This window comes from Neoarius graeffei, chromosome 13 (assembly GCF_027579695.1).
Source record: "Neoarius graeffei isolate fNeoGra1 chromosome 13, fNeoGra1.pri, whole genome shotgun sequence".
In the NCBI taxonomy this organism is placed as follows: domain Eukaryota; kingdom Metazoa; phylum Chordata; class Actinopteri; order Siluriformes; family Ariidae; genus Neoarius; species Neoarius graeffei.
In genome coordinates, this window is record NC_083581.1 from 51,344,200 (window position 1) to 51,365,005 (window position 20,806).

The following is a 20,806-nucleotide window of genomic DNA, read 5'->3' on the forward strand; positions in this document are numbered from 1 at the left end:
CACTCACATTCACACCTACCGTCAATTTAGAGTCACCAGTTAGCCTAACCTGCATGTCTTTGGACTGTGGGGGAACCCGGACCACCCAGAGGAAATCCACACGGACACGGGAAGAACATGCAAACTCCACACAGAGAGGCCCTCGCCAGCCGCTGGGCTCGAACCCAGGACCTTCTTGCTGTGAGGCAACAGTGCTAACCACTACACCACCGTGCCTCCCAATTGTGTCAACTACTACCAGACTATACCCTTAGGACATATAGGGATATTTTGGTGTAAATTCATGGACAAGATTGATGTCAGAAATTTTTTAAATATTTGAGCTGGGCTGGTTGAGAGTAGAACTGTGCCAGGTGGCCCACTTTAGATCATTCCTTCTGGACTAGACGGAGCCAGAGTGAGCTACGCCATCATTGAGGGTCTCGTTTATTGTTTGATCTCAAACGCATTAAGAAGGCAAGAAATTACTTTAATTAACTTTTTTGAGGTACACCTGTTAATTGAAAAGCATTCCAGGTGACTACCTCATGAAGCTGGTTAAGATAATGCCAATAGTGTGTAAAGTGTCATCAAGGTAAACGCTGGCTACTTTGAAGAATCTAAAATATGAAACATATTTTGTTGCTTATTACATAATTCAATCTGTGTTCCAGATGTTATTTCATAGTTTTGATGTCTTCGGTATTGTTCTATAATGTAGAAAATAGTCAAAATACAGAAAAATTTATGACTGAGTTGGTGTGTCCAAACTCTTGGCTGGTACTGTACACATATGTCAGATTTGTCTGTTCATATCTCAATTATCACTGTCTTTTGCAAAAACAACAAAAGTAACTTAAATTTCACTTTCTCTGCCTCTTTTTCTTACACAAGCCTACTTTTTCTTTCCTTGTGGAGAGTTGCCAGATGTCTCAGCCCTTAACACAGACACAGCCCAGCTGTTCAGACAGTGCATAAAAAGCACTTGCTTATGTTCATAGAGTTAGAAAAACTTCTTTATCATCTTTTATCACAGGCAGTTAAGTTAAGCTAAGAAACTTTTTTAAGAACAATTGAGGAAAAAGTCCTGATATGACCTGGAGAAAACTCCTTGATCGTTTCCAAAAATGTTTTTATACAAGCATTATAGTTATAAATGTAAATCACACACACACATCACATTATCTCTAGCCGCTTTATCCTTCTACAGGGTCGCAGGCAAGCTGGAGCCTATCCCAGCTGACTACGGGCGAAAGGCGGGGTACACCCTGGACAAGTCGCCAGGTCATCACAGGGCTGACACATAGACACAGACAACCATTCAATAAATGTAAATGTCAAACATAAACCTAAATGTTGAATGCAATTATACCACAGTATTGTTTAATTCTGATTGGTCAGAAAAGGTGCTGATTACATTTCTAATAATCAACAGTACGTCTCAGAGAGAATTTCCAATTGTAATTCAAGGCATAGGTTTATATTCATTTGGATATGTTATTATTAATATCATAACAACTTACTTGGGGGTGTTGTATGGTAAAACTTCTACAGAAATGGGTTTCTAAAATGTGTGTAATTGTTGATATGGTGAAGAATTTTTTATGGGGATGTTTGTGTAGCATTTCTGGAAGGACTCCTGTGCAAGTGCTGTTTTCCGACACAGGAAAGAATATTTCTGCAGGTTTATTTTTTGTCTTATTAACTTCAAGAGAGAGCAAAGAGAGGCTTGTGAGGACAGTTGTTGGCTGTTCTTACAGAAGTAGTTATTATTACAAGGTAATAACAGGAACCGATTTAATTTCTGCACAACCCACAAACTTAAATATAATGTGAAATGGACAAAAAAAAATGAGTGTTGTGTTACTCTTTGGTGAATAAAATATTATTAGCACTAGCACTGCTGTGGTATAAGAGGAAGGAAACACTTCTTCACATACTGTTAAAATTCAAATTCAGAATTATTTGTCACATACACAATCACATGCAATAAAATGCTTACTGCAATGGTCGTAAGGTCATGACGATAGTTGGGGGAGTGGTAAAAAAAGGAGAGGGAGTAAAATAGAATATACTAAATAGAATAAAAAATAAGAACGTGATGATGGAGTACTATTATTCTATCCACGTTCACCAGATATGAGCAATCATGCGCTCTGATTGGCTACTCTACTACTAGGATATCAGCTTATATACTGTGAGTAGCAGAGGTGGACAAAGTACCCAACTTCATTACTTAAGTCAAAGTACAGATCCCACTGGTCAAATGTTACTCCGATACAAGTGAAAGTTGTCCAGTCAAATTTTTACTTAAGTTAAAGGAACAGTCCACCGTACTTCCATAATGAAATATGCTCTTATCTGAATTGAGATGAGCTGCTCCGTACCTCTCCGAGCTTTGCGCGACCTCCCAGTCAGTCAGACGCAGTCAGACGCGCTGTCACTCCTGTTAGCAATGTAGCTAGGCTCAGTATGGCCAATGGTATTTTTTTGGGGGCTGTAGTTAGATGCGACCAAACTCTTCCGCGTTTTTCCTGTTTACATAGGTTTATATGACCAGTGATATGAAACAAGTTCAGTTACACAAATTGAAACGTAGCGATTTTCTATGCTATGGAAAGTCCACACTATAATGACAGGCGTACTAACACCTTCTGCGCGCTTCGGCAGCGCATTGATATCTGAGCTCCGTATCAATGCGCTGCCGAAGCGCGCAGAAGGTGTTAGTACGCCTGTCATTATAGTGCGGACTTTCCATAGCATAGAAAATCGCTACATTTCAATTTGTGTAACTGAACTTGTTTCATATCACTGGTCATATAAACCTATGTAAACAGGAAAAACGTGGAAGAGTTTGGTCGCATCTAACTACAGCCCCAAAAAATACCATTGGCCATACTGAGCCTAGCTACATTGCTAACAGGAGTGACAGCGCGTCTGACTGCGTCTGACTGACTGGGAGGTCACGCAAAGCTCGGACAGGTACGGAGCAGCTCGTCTCAATTCAGATAAGAGCATATTTCATTATGGAAGTACGGTGGACTGTTCCTTTAAAGTACTGAAGTATTTGCTTTTAAAAATACTTAAGTATTAAAAGCACATTTTCTGTCAACGCATTGTTGTATTATTGCCACAACGCTTACAAAACCTAATGCCTCTGAAACAACCAACTGGATCTACTGACTAGCTTATAGAACCTGTAGAATAAACACCTGGTACTGGTAGAACATTACAAAATGAAACACAACTGAACTGAAAAAGAGCCATTGTCACTTTCATTTTTTTTTTAAATTGTAATCCTCCTCCCCACGCCCACAAAGCAGCATGGTAGTGTTCTGACCCAGCTCTGGCAGTGTGTACGCACATGTATGTGTGTGTTAATCAGGAAGACAATGGAATAGCTGTAAATGCAGCTTGCTCAGAAAATAAAAGTGACAATCCAACCTGGTTAAAACCCAGGTCCACACCTTGAGCTAAATAACTGCCCAACAGCAACACTGCTTTAAGCAAGACAACAACAAAAAATGTGCAAGACCATCATCTGACATCAAAACAAAAAAATTCCAGCAATTTGTTGTGACTGACTAGTAAAATACTGTCCATCTCACAGATCTTGCGTGCGCGTGTGTGTGTGTGTGTGTGTGTGTGGGTGTGTGTGTGTGTGTGTGTGTGTGTGTGTGTGTGTGTGTGTGTGTGTGTGTGTGTGTGCGTGCACGCAAGTGTATGTATTCATGCATATATGAATCTGCCTGTAGAATCATGGTGGTTTAATGTTAAGCTAGCTAGTCAGTGAAGCTCCACCTGACATGCTAGCAAAATCTTTTCAAACTCAATCATATTGAGTAGCTAACGTTACTAGAAAAGAAAGATTTCTACATTTTGTTTATTTGGCAAGATTATGCTAAAACATTTCTGAAAGGACTTCAGATAAGTTAGCGTTATTCATGTTAGCGTAACTCCGTTTTTACATGCTAACTAACAGTATCCAAGTTAATTAGCTATGTGTTATCATTAGCCGTAGACAAGGCCATGGCAACTTGGTGGGAAAATCCATAGAAAGTCATTTGACTAACCAGACTGCATAGCTATTGCAACATTATCGCTCGCTCTAAAAGCACAGACAACTTCATTGCAAGCTTTCTCTTGGAACAAAACGTTTACATCCCTCAATATGCTTCCACAGCTTGGACGGCGAGTTTTTGTAGGCCATGATGTGCTCCGTTTTAGGCAAACAAAGCAAACATTTAAAATGAAACAACTCTTTATTCCTTCAGAAAACTGAAACATGGGTTCTAGTTATAGAACCGTGAGTGCGTGCATTCCCCAGAAGAACCACCTCCTTCCATTCTACCATCAATTGATCGTGTTAAATAATGTTGCAGAGAAATCATTGAACTTGATTTTATCCAGTCTATGGACGTGACGTGACCCTAGTGATTACTGATAGACTGTCTCAGTGTCACCTGTGAAAAAAACAATCACGTTTTAAAAAAGAAAAGAAAAAACATCCACTTTCAAAGCCACTTCATAGTAACGAGTAATGAGGACCTTGATAGAAATGTAGTGGAGTAAAAAGTACGATATTTGCCTTTCAAATGTAGTGAAGTTAAAGTCATAAGTTGCCAAAAAAAATTAATACTCAAGTAAAGTACAGATACTCAAAAATTGTACTTAAGTACAGTACTCAAGTAAATGTACTTCATTACTGTCCACCTCTGGTGAGTAGAGAAAAACAAAATGGCGGTGCGTGTTGCTGAACCAACCGAGGATGAAATAAAAACTCTACTTAAAAACAAAACCCCAAAAAAATACAAAAAAAGCAACAAAATATGGAATGAAAATATTTGATGGTAAGAACATATCTTTTTTATTTTTCAAGAATTATTATTATTATTGTAGCATTTTTCACAAATTGCTAGTCATTTCGCCGGTTTGTTTACATTCTAAGCAGAAATTATTTTGTCGGATGTTTTGTATAAAGTTTTTGTTTATCAAATTTGCAAAAAATAAAAATCCTCCATTTCTCAAAATCCAGTGAATGTGGATAGAATAAAATAGTTATTCAACTCAATCTCATCGTACATGGCTTATAGCCAACTTGGTGCTATGCACCTCATCGGCTATCAGCTCATGTACGACTTGATTTCGTGGAATAATTGTTAAATATATTGCACACAAGAAATATACTGCACTGTAATGAATATATGGAAATGTATATGGCACTGTAATTAGTTTGCACAAAGAGGTATAATTGCTATTGAAATGTACTGTATATATTGCATTTTAGTTCAATGAATTTACATGAAGAGGATGTAAGAGATGGAGGGATGAGGGTGAAGTGGTGACAAGACCTCGTAGTTGTCCATTGTTGTTGTTTGTTATTGTTACAGGTATATGAAAATAATTCAACTTTGGAGTGAAAACAGCATTACAACATGTTTTTCACTCATTACCTAGAGCAAAACACAGCACTGAAGCTTAATACTGTTATTGTACACAAATTCAGCCCAAGTATTAATGCATCAGCCAGGTATGGTTGAGAAATTTGATGTTGTTCAAACCCAGCATTATGTTCTTGAGGAGGATTTAGCATTAAACGTATAGAGAATAATGCCATTTTCAACACAACCCATGAATAACACCCCTGTCTTTCCTCAGGACTATCTGACAGACCTGATAACCAACGACAGCATCAGTTACTTCCGCATGTCCAAGAAAATCTATCCTCACAGGCCAGTGCTGATGGTGCTCAGTCACGCTGCCCCTCATGGGCCAGAGGATGCAGCGCCGCAGTACACCACCGCCTTCCCCAACGCATCTCAACACATGTGAGTCTCTCTGCTGCTCCTAGCTATGATGAGAAAGAAAAGGGTTCGATGAATAGATGTTTATAGCTGTGCTGCTTTTTGTTTATTACATGTTAAGATGATTGATTGCTCTTGTGGGTTGAAGTTCCATGTTACATTAGTCAACTGTAAGTTTTCCTTCGTTTGCTTGTTATAGCTGTATCAATCATAGTTTGAATGACTGCTTTGTGATAAATGAGTGTATCAATCCTAAGTGCTCGCAGTTCTCTACCCTCGTGTGTCATGGCAGTGCTCTCTCTCTCTCTCTCTCTCTCTCTCTCTGTCTGTCTGTCTGTCTGTACAAAATGCAATTATCTTCAATTTGTTTCTGGTCAGGGGGTGGAAACTTTTTTTATTTTCACCTTACCCAAATGCTTGGCCTGAGTCCATACTCAGGATCGATTCTGGGCGAATTTAAGGAATGGGGGTCGTCACGCAGATAGATTGCTTCTGAACCGTGGAATGATTTTTAATGCAATTTTATGTATCGCTTCTGCTGCTGATGTGCATTTTTTTTTTTTGCAAAATGCAAGACAATAGGTACTCCATTTATTTTTCTTATTATGATTATTTAATTACTGTATTATTGATTTAGGTAGTGTCTTTCCTTTCATTTATAACACCAGTCAACCGGCTGGGTGCATCTTTTCTGTTGAAACTGCATACTACAAAAATAATGTGATATTTTCATGAGCTGTAGTCACATCGTGTACATTTGAAGGGCTTCTACATATCCAAAAGGCATTCTGTTTCATCTGCAGACCACAACATGCCTTTCCTTGCCAGTATGATATCCGAAACAGGAAACGACATGACAAACCGAACCTCATTATTCCACACACAGCTCCAGGAGTGGATCAGTTTCACTGGAAGCGAACCCCAGACTACTGTTTTCAAGTGGTGTAGCAATCAGTTGCCGGGACTGCACATGAGTTTTGGCTTTTCACGAATACGGAAGCCTCAGTGCAAGTGGCTTCAGGTCCAGGAGGGTAAAGACTGCAAGCATGAAAATGTCTTTAATATTGCGGCACGCGCTATCAACTCCTTTACCAGTTCTGTGCTTGAATTGTATTCTGTGTCACTTCCAGGTCACATTGGATCGAAGCCCTTTTGGGTGCTCAGTGTCGTGTTTGTATGTTCTTTGCCATATCAGTGGACTCTGGTTTGTGGTTGTGGGCATAGATATGAAGATTATACGCGCACACACACACACACACACACACACACACAAACACACACACACACATACATACATATATATATATATATATATATATATATATATATATATATATATATATATATATACACACACACAGCGTCCTCCACAATTATTGGCACCCCTGGTTAAGATGTGTTAAAAGCCTTAAAATAAATTCAATTTTTATTGCAGAAGCATAATCTCACACTGAAAATTGTAGAAAAATGTAACCCTTAACTCAAGTGAATTTTAAAAAAAAAATCCCTGACTAAGAAAAAATTATTTTTCATAAACTCACCTGTGGCGGCACGGTGGTGTAGTGGTTAGCGCTGTCGCCTCACAGCAAGAAGGTCCTGGGTTCGAGCCCCGGGGCCGGCGAGGGCCTTTCTGTGCGGAGTTTGCATGTTCTCCCCGTGTCCGCGTGGGTTTCCTCCGGGTGCTCCAGTTTCCCCCACAGTCCAAAGACATGCAGGTTAGGTTAACTGGTGACTCTAAATTGACCGTAGGTGTGAGTGTGAATGGTTGTCTGTGTCTATGTGTCAGCCCTGTGATGACCTGGCGACTTGTCCAGGGTGTACCCCGCCTTTCGCCCATAGTCAGCTGGGATAGGCTCCAGCTTGCCTGCGACCCTGTAGAAGGATAAAGCGGCTAGAAATAATGAGATGAGATGAAACTCACCTGTTCCACAATTATTGGCACCCATAACAATTCCTAGAAAATAAATGTAATTGAAGCATTTCTGTCATTTCTACTGTAGTTTATAAAGGTGATCAGAGTATCTAGGAACCTTTAATTAGTAATTCATCACATCCTGTTTCCCTGGGGTATAAATATGATGTGATACAGAGGCCTATTTCTCTTATCCACTCTTCAACATGGGAAAGACAAGAGAACACACCATTCAAGTAAGGCAGATGTGTGTCGACCTTCATAAGTCAGGCAATGGCTACAAGAAAATAGCCACTCGCCTACACCTGCCCAGATCTACAGTCAGAGGAATCATCAAGAAGTTTAAAACAACTGGAACAGTGGCAAACAAGCCTGGACGAGGATGCAAGTTTATCTTGCCACCACGCACAGTGAGGAGGATGGTAAGAGAAGTAAAAAGTTCTCCAAAGCTCACTGTTAGAGAATTACATCAAAGAGTAGCATCTTGGGGTCACAAAGTCTCCATAGCAACCATCAGGCGCTATCTACATGCCAACAAGCTGTTTGGGAGGCATGCACGGAAAAAGCCTTTTCTCACTTACAAGCATAAACGTAAAAGTCTGGAGTTCGCTAAGCGGTACTGGGATTTTAACTGGGACTGTGTGCTTTGGTCAGATGAGACCAAGATAGAGCTTTTTGGCAACAAACACTCTAAGTGGGTGTGGCGTAACACAAAAGACGAGTATGCGGAAAAGCACCTCATGCCCACTGCGAAGTATGGGGGAGGATCAGTGATACTGTGGGCCTGTTTCTCTTCCAAAGGCCCTGGGAACCTTGTTAGGGTGCATGGCATCATGGACTCTTTGAAATACCAGGACATTTTAAATCAAAAATCTGGTGGCCTCTGCCCAAAAGCTGAAGATGGGTCATCACTGGGTCTTTCAGCAAGATAATGACCCTAAACATGTGGCCAAATCTACACAAAAATGGTTCACCAGACACAAAATCAAGCTCCTCCCATGGCCATCTCAATCCCCAGACCTCAACCCAATTGAAAACCTGTGGGGTGAGCTGAAGAGGAGAATGCATGGGAGAGGACCCAGGACTCTGGACAATTTAGAAAGATTGTGCAAAGAGGAATGGTCGAAGATCCCTCTCTCTGTATTCTCCCGTCTTGTGAAATGTTATAGGAGAAGATTAAGTGCTGTCTTGTTGACAAAAGGGGGTTGTTCAAAGTATTAACATCAGGGGTGCCAATAATTGTGGCACACATGATTTCATGTAAAAGAATTATTTCTTAATGTGGGATTTTTTTCCCACTGAATAAATGCACTTGAATTAAAGGTTGGATTTTTCTCTTTTTTTGCATTGTTGTCCTATATTATTTAAAAAAATTTAATTTAGGGGTGGCACGGTGGTGTAGTGGTTAGCGCTGTCGCCTCACAGCAAGAAGGTCCTGGGTTCGAGCCCCGGGGCCGGCGAGGGCCTTTCTGTGTGGAGTTTGCATGTTCTCTCCGTGTCCGCGTGGGTTTCCTCCGGGTGCTCCGGTTTCCCCCACAGTCCAAAGACATGCAGGTTAGGTTGACTGCTGACTCTAAATTGACCGTAGGTGTGAATGTGAGTGTGAATGGTTGTCTGTGTCTATGTGTCAGCCCTGTGATGACCTGGCGACTTGTCCAGGGTGTACCCCGCCTTTCGCCCATAGTCAGCTGGGATAGGCTCCAGCTTGCCTGCGACCCTGTAGAAGGATAAAGCGGCTAGAGATAATGAGATGAGATGAGAAATTTAATTTATTAGAAGCCTAAGAACATATCTTAACGAGGGGTGCCAATAATTGTGGAGGGCGCTGTATGTATGCTTTTTCTGCACAAGAAGCACTTCAGACTTGTAGAAGATCTAACTGTTTCACAGTGACATTTCTCGGGGCCCTGTCTCTCTTCCTCGCTGTTAAGCCTGTCACTATCTCATTTTCTTGATGTCCTATGCATTCATTCTCTCCTTTAACAAAGAGAACGCTCTCTGTCTGTCCTTCTCCAAGTGCGTATACTTGTTTTCTGCCCACATACACATTTGTTTTTTTTCTCTGTCAGATGTCTCTTTTCTTTTTTCACTATTTTACACACACACACACACACACACACACACACACACACACACACACACACACACACACACACACACACATCCTCGGCTCGTGCTTAAATCCTGCCAGTGGGTGCTGCCGTTGTTTTTGCCATGGTTGGATTAACAGCCCCATCTGTAACCCACAGCTGATCCAAACCTCCAGCTTTCTTATTCTACAGTTCGGACTGACATTACAAACCTCCTACTCCTGGCCATCTTCTCAGCCATCTGTGTGATATTTCTTTTGTTCTTTTGTTCTTCAGTGGCTTAAATTCCAATAAACACTGAACATTATAAAAAAAAATTGCAAATGCAATCATATCGGAATAATGACGGTATTAGTAAGCAATTACTATGAGTAGTTTTGCCATTACTAATACCATCATTACTCCAGCATGATTGCACTTGCATTTTTGATCGTCTCAAATGCATTAAAAAGGCAAGTGCAATCATGCTGGAGTAATAATGGTATTGGTAAGCAATTACTACAAGTAGTATTACTATTACTATGACAAATATTGTAGTATACTATATATTAAAGTACACTATATACAGTATCAGTCAAAAAATTTGGACACAACATCTAATTCACCATTTTTTTCTTTATGTTTATTAATTAAAAGCCACTTCACGTCTTAAAGTAATAATGGATGTCGTTTCTCTTTACTTAGCTGAGCAGTTCTTGACATAATATGGATTAGTACAGTTGTGAAATAGGGCTATTTACTGCATTTTTATTATTTACTATTTAGTCTTTCATATCAAACACATTAAGAAGGCAAGAAATTGTGCTAATTAACTTTTGATGAGACATACCTGTTAATTGAAAAGCATTCCAGGTGACTACCTCATGAAGCTGGTTAAGATAATGCGAATCATGTGCAAAATGCCATTAAGGTAAACGCTGGCTACTTTGAAGAATCTTAAATGTGAAACATGTTTTGTTGTTCAGTACATAATTCCATACATGTTCCATATGTTATTTCATAGTTTTGATGTCTTCAGTATTGTTCTACAATGTAGAAAATAGTCAAAATACAGAAAAAAACCTATGAATGAGTAGGGGTGTCTAAAGTTTTTGACTGGCACTGTCTATATATATAACAGTTATTCCACGAAATCGAGTCGTGCATGAGCTGATAGCCGATGAGGCACGTCGCACCGAGTTGGTTATAAGCGATGTATGATGAGATTGAGTTGAATAATTGTTTTATTCTATCCACATTCACTGGATTTTGAGAAACGGAGTGATTTTATTTTTATTTTTTGCAAATTCAATAAATAAAAACTATACAAAACTTTCTGACAGTCATTTCTGCTTAAAATCTAGACAAACTGCCGAAATGACAGGAGCAATTTGTGAAAAATGCTATCATAGTAATTCTTGAGAAATAAAAACAAGATAGGGGTTTTTTTTGGTGGTTGGCAAACCAACTAAAATGTGCATTACTGCCACCAACTGGACCGGAGTGTGGAACAGGAGATATTGGGGGGGGGGGGGGGGGGGACTGTATACTTTTAGCTATTACTGGGTTTTTTTAATACTTAACAATTTTGGGGGTTTTGTTTTTGAATAGAGTTTTTATTTAATCCTCAGTTGGTTCACCAACACACTCCGCCATTTTGTTTTTCTCTACTCACAGTATATGAGCTGATAGTAGAGTAGCTAATCAGAGTGCGCAATTGCTCATATCTAGTGAACGTGGATAAAATAATATACAGTATATATTGCTACACAGACGGGTGACGAAGCAGGGGTTGGGAGGGGTAGAATACTAAAGGTTTGATTTAGTAATATCCCAAATAATTTGTACGTAGGATCTGAATAATTTACGCACACAAAAAGTGGCATATTTTAATGTAAAAAATGGTAACATTTTGTACATTAAAATAAAATAAATTAAATTAAAATAAAATAATTTATAATAATCACATAAATTATGTCACACGCAACGTCTTGACAAACACCATATGCAAATTATGTTGGGGGGGGGTTCCGTATATGTTGATTGTTCTTGATAGCTATGGAGAGTTCAATTCTCAGTGAGTTGCAGAAGAATGAAATTGAAACTCAAGTCTAACACCATTTAAAGGCGATGAGACATGTCAAAACACTACAAAATATGATACGTATGTAAGATAAACATAAGAGTGTAAACATGAGAGAGTTCTGATGATAAAGTCCATGTGAATGACAAGCTTTTCGCAAGATCTGTGTAGATGCTGTTTACATAGAGCCTGGTGATGAAGATATAATTTTAAGAAACCTTTTTGATCATTAAAGATAGGAAGGTGTAATCCTGATAAACCTTCTCACAGAACATACTGTAATTCAGAGTAAATTATATAATTTTGCTTTTAACTGGCAGAAAAATAACTTCATCAAATTTAATACCTGCTTTTCGTGTTCATTTGAGCATGCAATTGAAGTGTCTGTGAATTTCAGTGAATCTTAGTCTTAGTAAAGCACTTTGCCAGGGTCCCTGTACACCACCCTGTATCGGGCACCTTCAGAAGGAAAAGCTTTAACCCATTATGACCTGAGGTGCCGTCTCAAAACAATCCGTGACCTGAGGTGATGTTTGAAACCACCTTCGAAAACCTGAGGGATTTCGGAAAAACTTAACATCCATCCATCCATTATCTATAGCCGCTTATCCTGTCCTACAGGGTTGCAGGCAAGCTGGAACCTATCCCAGATGACTATGGGCGAAAGGCGGGGTACACCCTGGACAAATCGCCAGGTCATCGCAGGGCTGACACATAGACACAGACAACCATTCACACTCACATTCACACCTACAGTCAATTTAGAGTCACCAGTTAACTTAACCTGCATGTCTTTGGACTGTGGGGGAAACCGGAGCACCCGGAGGAAACCCATGCGGACACGGGGAGAACATGCAAACTCCACACAGAAAGGCCCTCGCCGGCCACGGGGCTCGAACCCGGACCTTCTTGTTGTGAGGCGACAGTGCTAACCACTACACCACCGTGCCGCCCAAAACTTAACATAATTGTCAATGTTCACTAAAACCTTTATTTCTCAACCTCTGTAGCAGATAGAAATGTCAAATGAAAGCCATTTGAGAGTTTAAACCTTTGGCTTTAATTGGAAAATATTGCCTTTGCCGCTTTTGCCCTAATGTTCATTAACTTTTTTTTTTTAAACAGTATCCAAAAAAATTGAAAAAAAAATTCTACACATTATTTTTTGTACTTTATTAGGGCCCGAGCCCTATAGGGCGAAGGCCCTATTGTTCTTGTAAGAGTTCACTATTATTATTCTTCCGTCTTCTTCTTCTTCTTCTTTATTTTTCTCCGCTGTTGGGCCATTTTCGGGGCGCTTGCCATGGGCGAAAACGCACGAAATTTGGCACCACTTCCGAGAATTGCCACCGCTACTCAGAACCAAAAGCCCAAACTTGGCCGGGGCTCAGGGCCTCTATAGCGCCCCCTAAGTCGCTGTGATTTTGGCCTCCCGCATTAAGGTGCCTGGTTGCCATATAGTTTGTAGTACTGGCATGCCATTTGGTATGCATATGTATCTCACTAAGCCGGACAAAAATGTAATGCCAATGCATTAGCCACGCCCAACAGGAAGTGAGGTAATTTCACTTTTGTGCGAAATGCATGGCCATGAAGAGGGCGCAACTCCTCCTAGACCGTTCATAGGAATGTCACCAAAATTGATACACATCATCTACAGACATGGCTGACAAAAGTTACTAAATACGTTTCACGTACGACAAACCGTTCAGAAGTTATACGTCAATCAATTTTCGCTTCAAAATTTTACATGCTAAAAAATTCATAACAAATCTTCTAATTGCTCAAAACTGCTCATACTTCACACGCTAATCACTCATTGGGCTTCTGACATGTTACCCAATTTCTGTGATATTTCGCCACTGGGGGCGCTATTTTTGGGCAAAAAATCCAATCTTTCCTCAAATTTGGTCAAACTTCACGGCCACCTTCTTACTACCTCCCATGTCATGTATACCTCATTTTGGGAATTTTCGTCCATGGGGGGCGCTGTTTTTGGCCGACGCAATTTCTCCAAAATGGGTTTTTGGTTAATAATTCCATAATGCTTTTCCTTCACACCACTACCTTGTGATAGTACGTTGCTGTTGTAGACACTTATTTTTCCAACTCATAATCGCTCATGTACAGCATAGCGCCACCTACTGACATGGGAAAAACCAAAAAATTTATTCTTCAAAAATCTATATCTCATCTTCTACTTACTCAATTTTCATCACACTTCATACGCAAACTCTTCCTAGCTCACCTGACATATACGCCAAATTTTGTGCACTTTCGCCCCTGGGGGTGCTGGTTATGGCAGAAATGATATTGCAGCTTCTGATTTGTCAACCTTGGCAAGCAAACTCTTTACAAGACCCTTATTGGGGCGCTTGCCATGGTCGACAACGCTCGAAATTTGGCTCCTTTTTCTTAGACTGCCACCGCTACTGCGAACCAGAAGCCCAGATCCAGGCGGGCCTCAGGGCCTCTATAGCGCCCCCTAACGTGTTGTGATTTTTGCCTCTCGCATTAAGGTGCCTGGTTGCCATGTAGTTTGTAGTAGTGGCATGCCCTTTGGTACACATATGTTTCTCACTAAGCCGGACAAAAATGTAATGCCAATGCATTAGCCACGCCCTACAGGAAGTGAGGTAATTTCACTTTTGTGCGAAATGCATGGCCACGAAGACGGCGCAAATCCTCCTAGACCGTTCATAGGAACGTCACCAAAATTGATACACATCATCTACAGACATGGCTGACAAAAGTTACTAAATACGTTTCACGTAGGGTAAACCGTTCAGAAGTTATACGTCAATCATTTTTCAATGCAGAATTTTACATGCTTAAAAATTCATAACAAATCTTCTAATTGCTCAACACTGCTCATACTTCACACGCAAATCACTCATTGGGCTTCTGACATGTGACCCAATTTCTGTGATGTTTCGCCACTGGGGGCGCTATTTTTGGGCAAAAAATCATACGCCAAATTTTGTGCACTTTCGCCCCTGGGGGTGCTGATTATGGCAAAACTGATATTGCAGCTTCTGATTTGTCAAACTTGGCAAGCAAACTCTTTTCAAGACCCTTATTGAGATGCTTGCCATGGTCGACAACGCACGAAGTGCGAGACCCTATTGTTGCCATGTGTCCAATTCTGTGCTTTGTCGCCATTGTGGGAGTAATGTCTCTTGCCGCAGAAGCTGTGGAAGGTTTTTCGCAGAGACGCATGCCCCCGCCCCCCTTGGCCGCTGGCGCGAGGGCCCGTCGAGGCCGCTTGCGGCTTTAATTATATTATTATTATTCACATTTTTTACACATTATTATTTTATAACATTATATTATCAATAGGGCGGCACGGTGGTGTAGTGGTTAGCACTGTTGCCTCATAGTAAGAAGGTCCTGGGTTTGAGCCCAACGGGGGCCTTTCTGTGTGGAGTTTGCATGTTCTCCCCGTGTCTGCGTGGGTTTCCTCCGGGTGCTCCGGTTTCCCCCACAGTCCAAAGACATGCAGGTTAGGTTAACTGGTGACTCTAAATTGACCATGAATGTGAGTGTTAGTGGTTGTGTGTCTCTATGTGTCAGTCCTGCGATGACCTGGCGACTTGTCCAGGGTGTACCCCACCTCTCGCCCATAGTCAGCTGGGATAGGCTCCAGCTTGCCTGTGACCTTGTAGAACAGGATAAGTGGCTACAGATAATGGATGGATGTTATCAATATTAATATTAATTGCTGTCTAAAGCACAACTTTTTTGCGATCTACATGGAGGCGAAGAGGCAAAAACAAGATAAGAGTGTTGAAAAAAATCCAAAAACAAACTAATGCACCCCATAATGCATTTTGGCTTCCCCATGTGTAAGTCAACAAATCACAATGCATTTCATTAGTCATGAGTCTTGAAAACGATGGCGTCATCTAAAATGCACCCACGTCGCATCTAGCTCTAAAGGTAGAACGATGCGTACATCATGCTGGCCTCAAAGGGATAAACATGCAAATGTTGCATCCGGTCTTATTTGGTTAAATTGTCTATCCATCAGTGCAAATGCACAGAACCAGTCAAGTAGTAATGTTATTTGGTAATTGTAAAGATGCGATCCTCCATAAACCTAATTAGTTATCCAGCTTGTGTCTTTTTTGCAGGGGGTTGTGTATGTATGTATGTATGTATGTATGTATGTATGTATTCACATAAGAATTGGGCTGAATGCAATTCTTCCAAAAGCTATTTCCTCAGTTATTGTCTTGATGTTGGTGGTGAGGCATGTCTAACTCATCTCATCTCATTATCTCTAACTCATTAGTCCAAAATCTCCTGTAGTTGTTCATTTGGATTGAGCTGTGTTGATTGTGAAGGCCATAGTATCTGATCATTTTCATACTCACCAAACCATTTAGTGACTGTGCATGCTCTGTGGATGGGGATGTGGTCATCTTAGAAGAGACCACTCCCATCAGAACAGAAATGTTTCACCACAGAATAAAGCAGATCAGTCGGAATCGGTTTGTATTGATTTGCAGTGACGCGTCCTTCTAAGGTGACCCAACCCATTCCAGAAATTTGTCCCACAGAAAACAGAGCAAGAGGTTTCACTGTTTCCTGTCACCCGTCTGTGTGTATACAAGTCTGCCTGTTACATTTTCTTGGAGATAAGGACTACTTCCATACAGCTATGAACTCTCTCACAAGCTGCAGTAACTCTGACCTACAGACTAATGGAGACAGCAACAGAGAAAGGATAGAAACTTTGCTGGAAAAGAATACATAAATATAGCATGTTGAAAACAGTCATTTTCTACTGGAAAGACTAATGAGTAAGAATTGCAGTGTCGCTCCGCCTTTTTTTCTGTTTGAAGGCTAGATGGTGAAGTGCTTTAATGATAGCTTCAAAAGAGTAGTTCTTTGTGTGTGTGTGTGTGTGTGTGTGTGTGTGTGTGTGTGTGTGTGTGTGTGTGTGTGTTTTGATTTCATTGCATTGGATTTTCTTTTGTGCTTCTGCTTTACCATTATTGACCCAAACAGCCTTTTTCCCTCGCCGTCATGCAGTTCCTTGGTCTCTGCAGCTGTGATTTGGGACTTTTAATTCGTCTAATTGTTCCCAATTCACCATTTTTCAAATAGCGACAAAATGCCAGATGCTTCTTCATCCCCTATTCATCAATTGGATTCAACGTGATTTGTGTAGCATGTCATGAAGCAGCTTTACAGAAATCTGGATGTAGGTTTGGATCCCTAATGAGAATGCCAGAGGTGAGAGGAAAATGTCCCAGAGGAAGAACTCTATACAGGAAAGATGGAACCCTTAAGGGAACCTATCCTCTTCTGGGTGAGTAGATAGTGGGGTTATCAGTCATTACAGTATAGAAGTGTAAAGTCAAGTAGTACTTTGGAGATTGCAAGTCCCACCACTGAGAAATGCACATCTTTGGGGTGTCTGTGCACTGTATGGATTCATTGGATTGTATTCTGTAATCTTTTTTCCAGTCATGCTCAAACCTCTTGTTCTGTAATAGCTGTAAGAATTGTAGCAAACCTTACCTCTAAAGCCAATACTTCCTCACCCCTGGACAATCCACTTCCTACATTTAGTTCTAATACTCCATGAAGAATCTCATGAGAAACTCCCACCGGTCTCCTTCTGTCTGCTCCGCTGTCCGCTCTAATAACCTCCCGCCAGCATGAAATTCCCCTCTGAGGTCCTCGGCCTTTTCACTTTGCCCCTAAGTAGAGAGCCTGCTTTTCCCCCAGCTATGCAAGATTCGTGTATTGAATTAAAATGTTTTGCTCTCAGACTTGAGTAGTGCTCAAGAAAAAAAAAAATGTATCTGGATCCATGCAGCTTTCCAGTGAGCATCTACTTACATTCTCCCTGCTTTTTTTCTCTCTCTCTGGGTCAGATCCCTCACTCCTCTCATGACAGGAGCCCTTACATCCTTCACTACAACAAAGGAGGAAGTAGCAAAGGAAGAAGTGCAAAAGTTGAAGTGAAAGATCAGGAGGTTATTCTTATTCTTATCCTATATATTTTTTCCAGGGAGACAAGTTTACAGGGCCAAGAGCAAGTGGACAACGGGGGGTGGGGGGAGTCTAAAAGGATTAAACGGATTACACACGGACTAGTAAAGTAGATGAGGGCCATAGAAAGTGCAAGGAGGGGGGGGAGTGAAGTATAAAGAAAAAAATTGGGGGGATTACAAAGAATTTTAGGGAAAAAAGGTCTTGAATTAAACTTTTTTTACATAAACGGGGGAAATGGGTAGGGATCTAAATCTGTAATCTTCATGCAGATTTCTGTAAAGCTGCTTTGTGACAATGATAATAATTGAAATGAGAGACAAAGAGAGCGGGAGATTATATGATTGTCTCTGGCTTGTAGGACAGAGCTGTGACATAACAAAGGTCACTGATGTACTTAAAGCTATGGTCTGCAGGACTCTTTTAGAGGAAAAACACCATTTGAGTAGTTGGAGAAAAATAGTTTTAAAGGTTTGTCTAAGCCATGTATGACGAGATTGAGTGGAATAACTGTTATTATATCCACATTCACTGGATTTTGAGAAACGGAACACTTATGCTTTTATTTTTTGCAAATTCGATAAATAAAAACCTTATACAAAACGTCCAACAAAATCATTTCGGCTTAGAATGTAAACAAACCAGCAAAATGATAGTAGCAATTTGTGAAAAATCCTGAAATAATTATTGAAAAATAAAAAAGATATGTTCTTACCATGAAATACTTTTTATTCCATATTTTGGTCCATTTTTTTGTTTTTTTTTTTGGGGGGGGGGGGTTGGGGGGTTGTTTTCAAAGAGACTTTTTATTTCATCCTCGGTTGCTTCAGCAACACACTCCGCCATTTTGTTTTTCTCTACTCATATTATACGAGCTGATAGCCTATAGTAATAGAGTAACCAATCAGCGTGCACAATTGCTTATATCCAGTGAATATGGATAGAATATATATATATATATATATATATATATATATATATATATATATATATATATATATAGTGTATATATATAGTGTATAATGGATGGATTATTTGTCCTTTTGTTTTTCATGTAGTTCTACGGTGTGGTGTTGGTGTCGAGTCGGAGTATGTTAACATATGCATTAAACATCTGTGAGAAAGGAACTCAAGCCTTTGTGTTGTGACTCAGGGTGGCATATGCACATAAAATTTACAAATGTGCAAAACAAAAAAGCTGAATAATTAGCTCATCTGTTTTTGCTGTCAAGGCTATGAGAGTTTGGAAATTAGTATATATATATATATATATATATATATATATATATATATATATATATATATATATATATATATATATATAATGTACACACACACACATATAATATGGCTGCTGTATGTATCCTGTGGTTGTCAGAAATTAATTACGCTCTGTGTCGATGTGATGCAACACCACGTAAATTGTGGAGGCTGAAGAGCACCAGGTACAGTACACTGTGTCTGCAAATTAATAAACAAATTAACCTTGTGTCACCAATTACATACTTATGTACTGTTCTCGACTGTTTAGTCTAGACCACGAGCACTGACCGGTTTTCCTTTGAGGTCTAGTGTTTGAATTTTTAAAACTTCTCACATCATCTTCAAACCTACAACCAAAAGGTCTGTTTTGCTCCCCAGTCTTCTGAATTTTCTAGATTGATAAATACTTTTCAATGTTCGGTTGTAGTTTGTAATTCGAGCTGCAACTCATGACAGCAATCACAACAAAGGTAGAAAGTTTTAACAGAGCTTATCAGTGTGTTTTTAACAATGTTGTGCTTGGAACCAAGAGAAACAGAAATGTTTTGGTTGTAACATGCCATCTAGTGAATGCTGTGTTTACTCCTCCAAATCCCAATGTACATAAAGTAAGCAGGAGAACGTGAACAAAAAATGCTGCTTGCATGGCTGCTGCTTCTGCATGCACATGAAAAATCATGCATCAAGAAATAGTTGGCCTTCAATACAGCAAATCTAGCAATACAGGGTTTTTTGATAAGACATCTGTAATAAGATAATCAGCATACAACTGTAACTTCAGAGTCACAAATTCTTGGACCATGTCACAAACTACATATTATTACACAAAAAGGCTTATTTTATATTATATTTATATTAATATAACTAGTGTGTATTACATGGTTTCGGGCAGAGCCTTGAATTCTCTGAATAGGTACTGACTTGGCATTGACTGCCTTCATATTCATCTTTGTGGTGAGCATGCAATGCATATTATGAAACATGAGAACCTTGCAACACACACACACACACACACACACACACACACACACACACACACACACACATATATAAAATTTACATCCAGCAGCTTAAGAATGGTTTCCAAGAATCTGAAGTTTACTCACTACCAACCATTTATCACTGCATTTGAAATGAAAAATATCTACTTTATACTCATTTATGGGCGGCACGGTGGTGTAGTGGTTAGCGCTGTCGCCTCACAGCAAGAAGGTCCTGGGTTCGAGCCCCGGGGCCGGCGAGGGCCTTTCTGTGCGGAGTTTGCATGTTCTCCCCGTGTCCGCGTGGGTTTCCTCCGGGTGCTCCGGTTTCCCCCACAGTCCAAAGACATGCAGGTTAGGTTAACTGGTGACTCTAAATTGACCGTAGGTGTGAATGTGAGTGTGAATGGTTGTCTGTGTCTATGTGTCAGCCCTGTGATGACCTGGCGACTTGTCCAGGGTGTACCCCGCCTTTCGCCCGTAGTCAGCTGGGATAGGCTCCAGCTTGCCTGCGACCCTGTAGAAGGATAAAGCGGCTAGAGATAATGAGATGAGATGAGATACTCATTTATTTTCAGTACTGGTTTCTTTCACTGATGTACAGTACATATTAGATGTTTTGGGGTTTTTTGGTTTGGTTTTTTCCAGACAATTTCAAGCAGTCAAATAAACACTCATTTCCAAATTCTCATAGACCTGACAGCAAAAAC

At 40.2% G+C, this 20,806-nt stretch overlaps 1 protein-coding gene across 9 annotated transcripts in view; it reads left to right on the top strand.

Moving 5' to 3' along the window:
- Positions 1–20,806, top strand: part of sulf2b (sulfatase 2b) — a 292,990-nt gene that overhangs the window by 217,189 nt on the left and 54,995 nt on the right. For 8 of the 9 annotated variants that reach the window (XM_060937992.1, XM_060937995.1, XM_060937993.1 and 5 more), the window contains one exon: positions 5,638–5,807. In XM_060937992.1, coding sequence (XP_060793975.1) covers positions 5,638–5,807 — 170 coding nt within the window. Of the gene's footprint in view, positions 1–5,637; positions 5,808–17,747; positions 17,838–20,806 lie in introns of those variants that run through there. The other variant, XM_060938000.1, reaches the window with a different exon arrangement.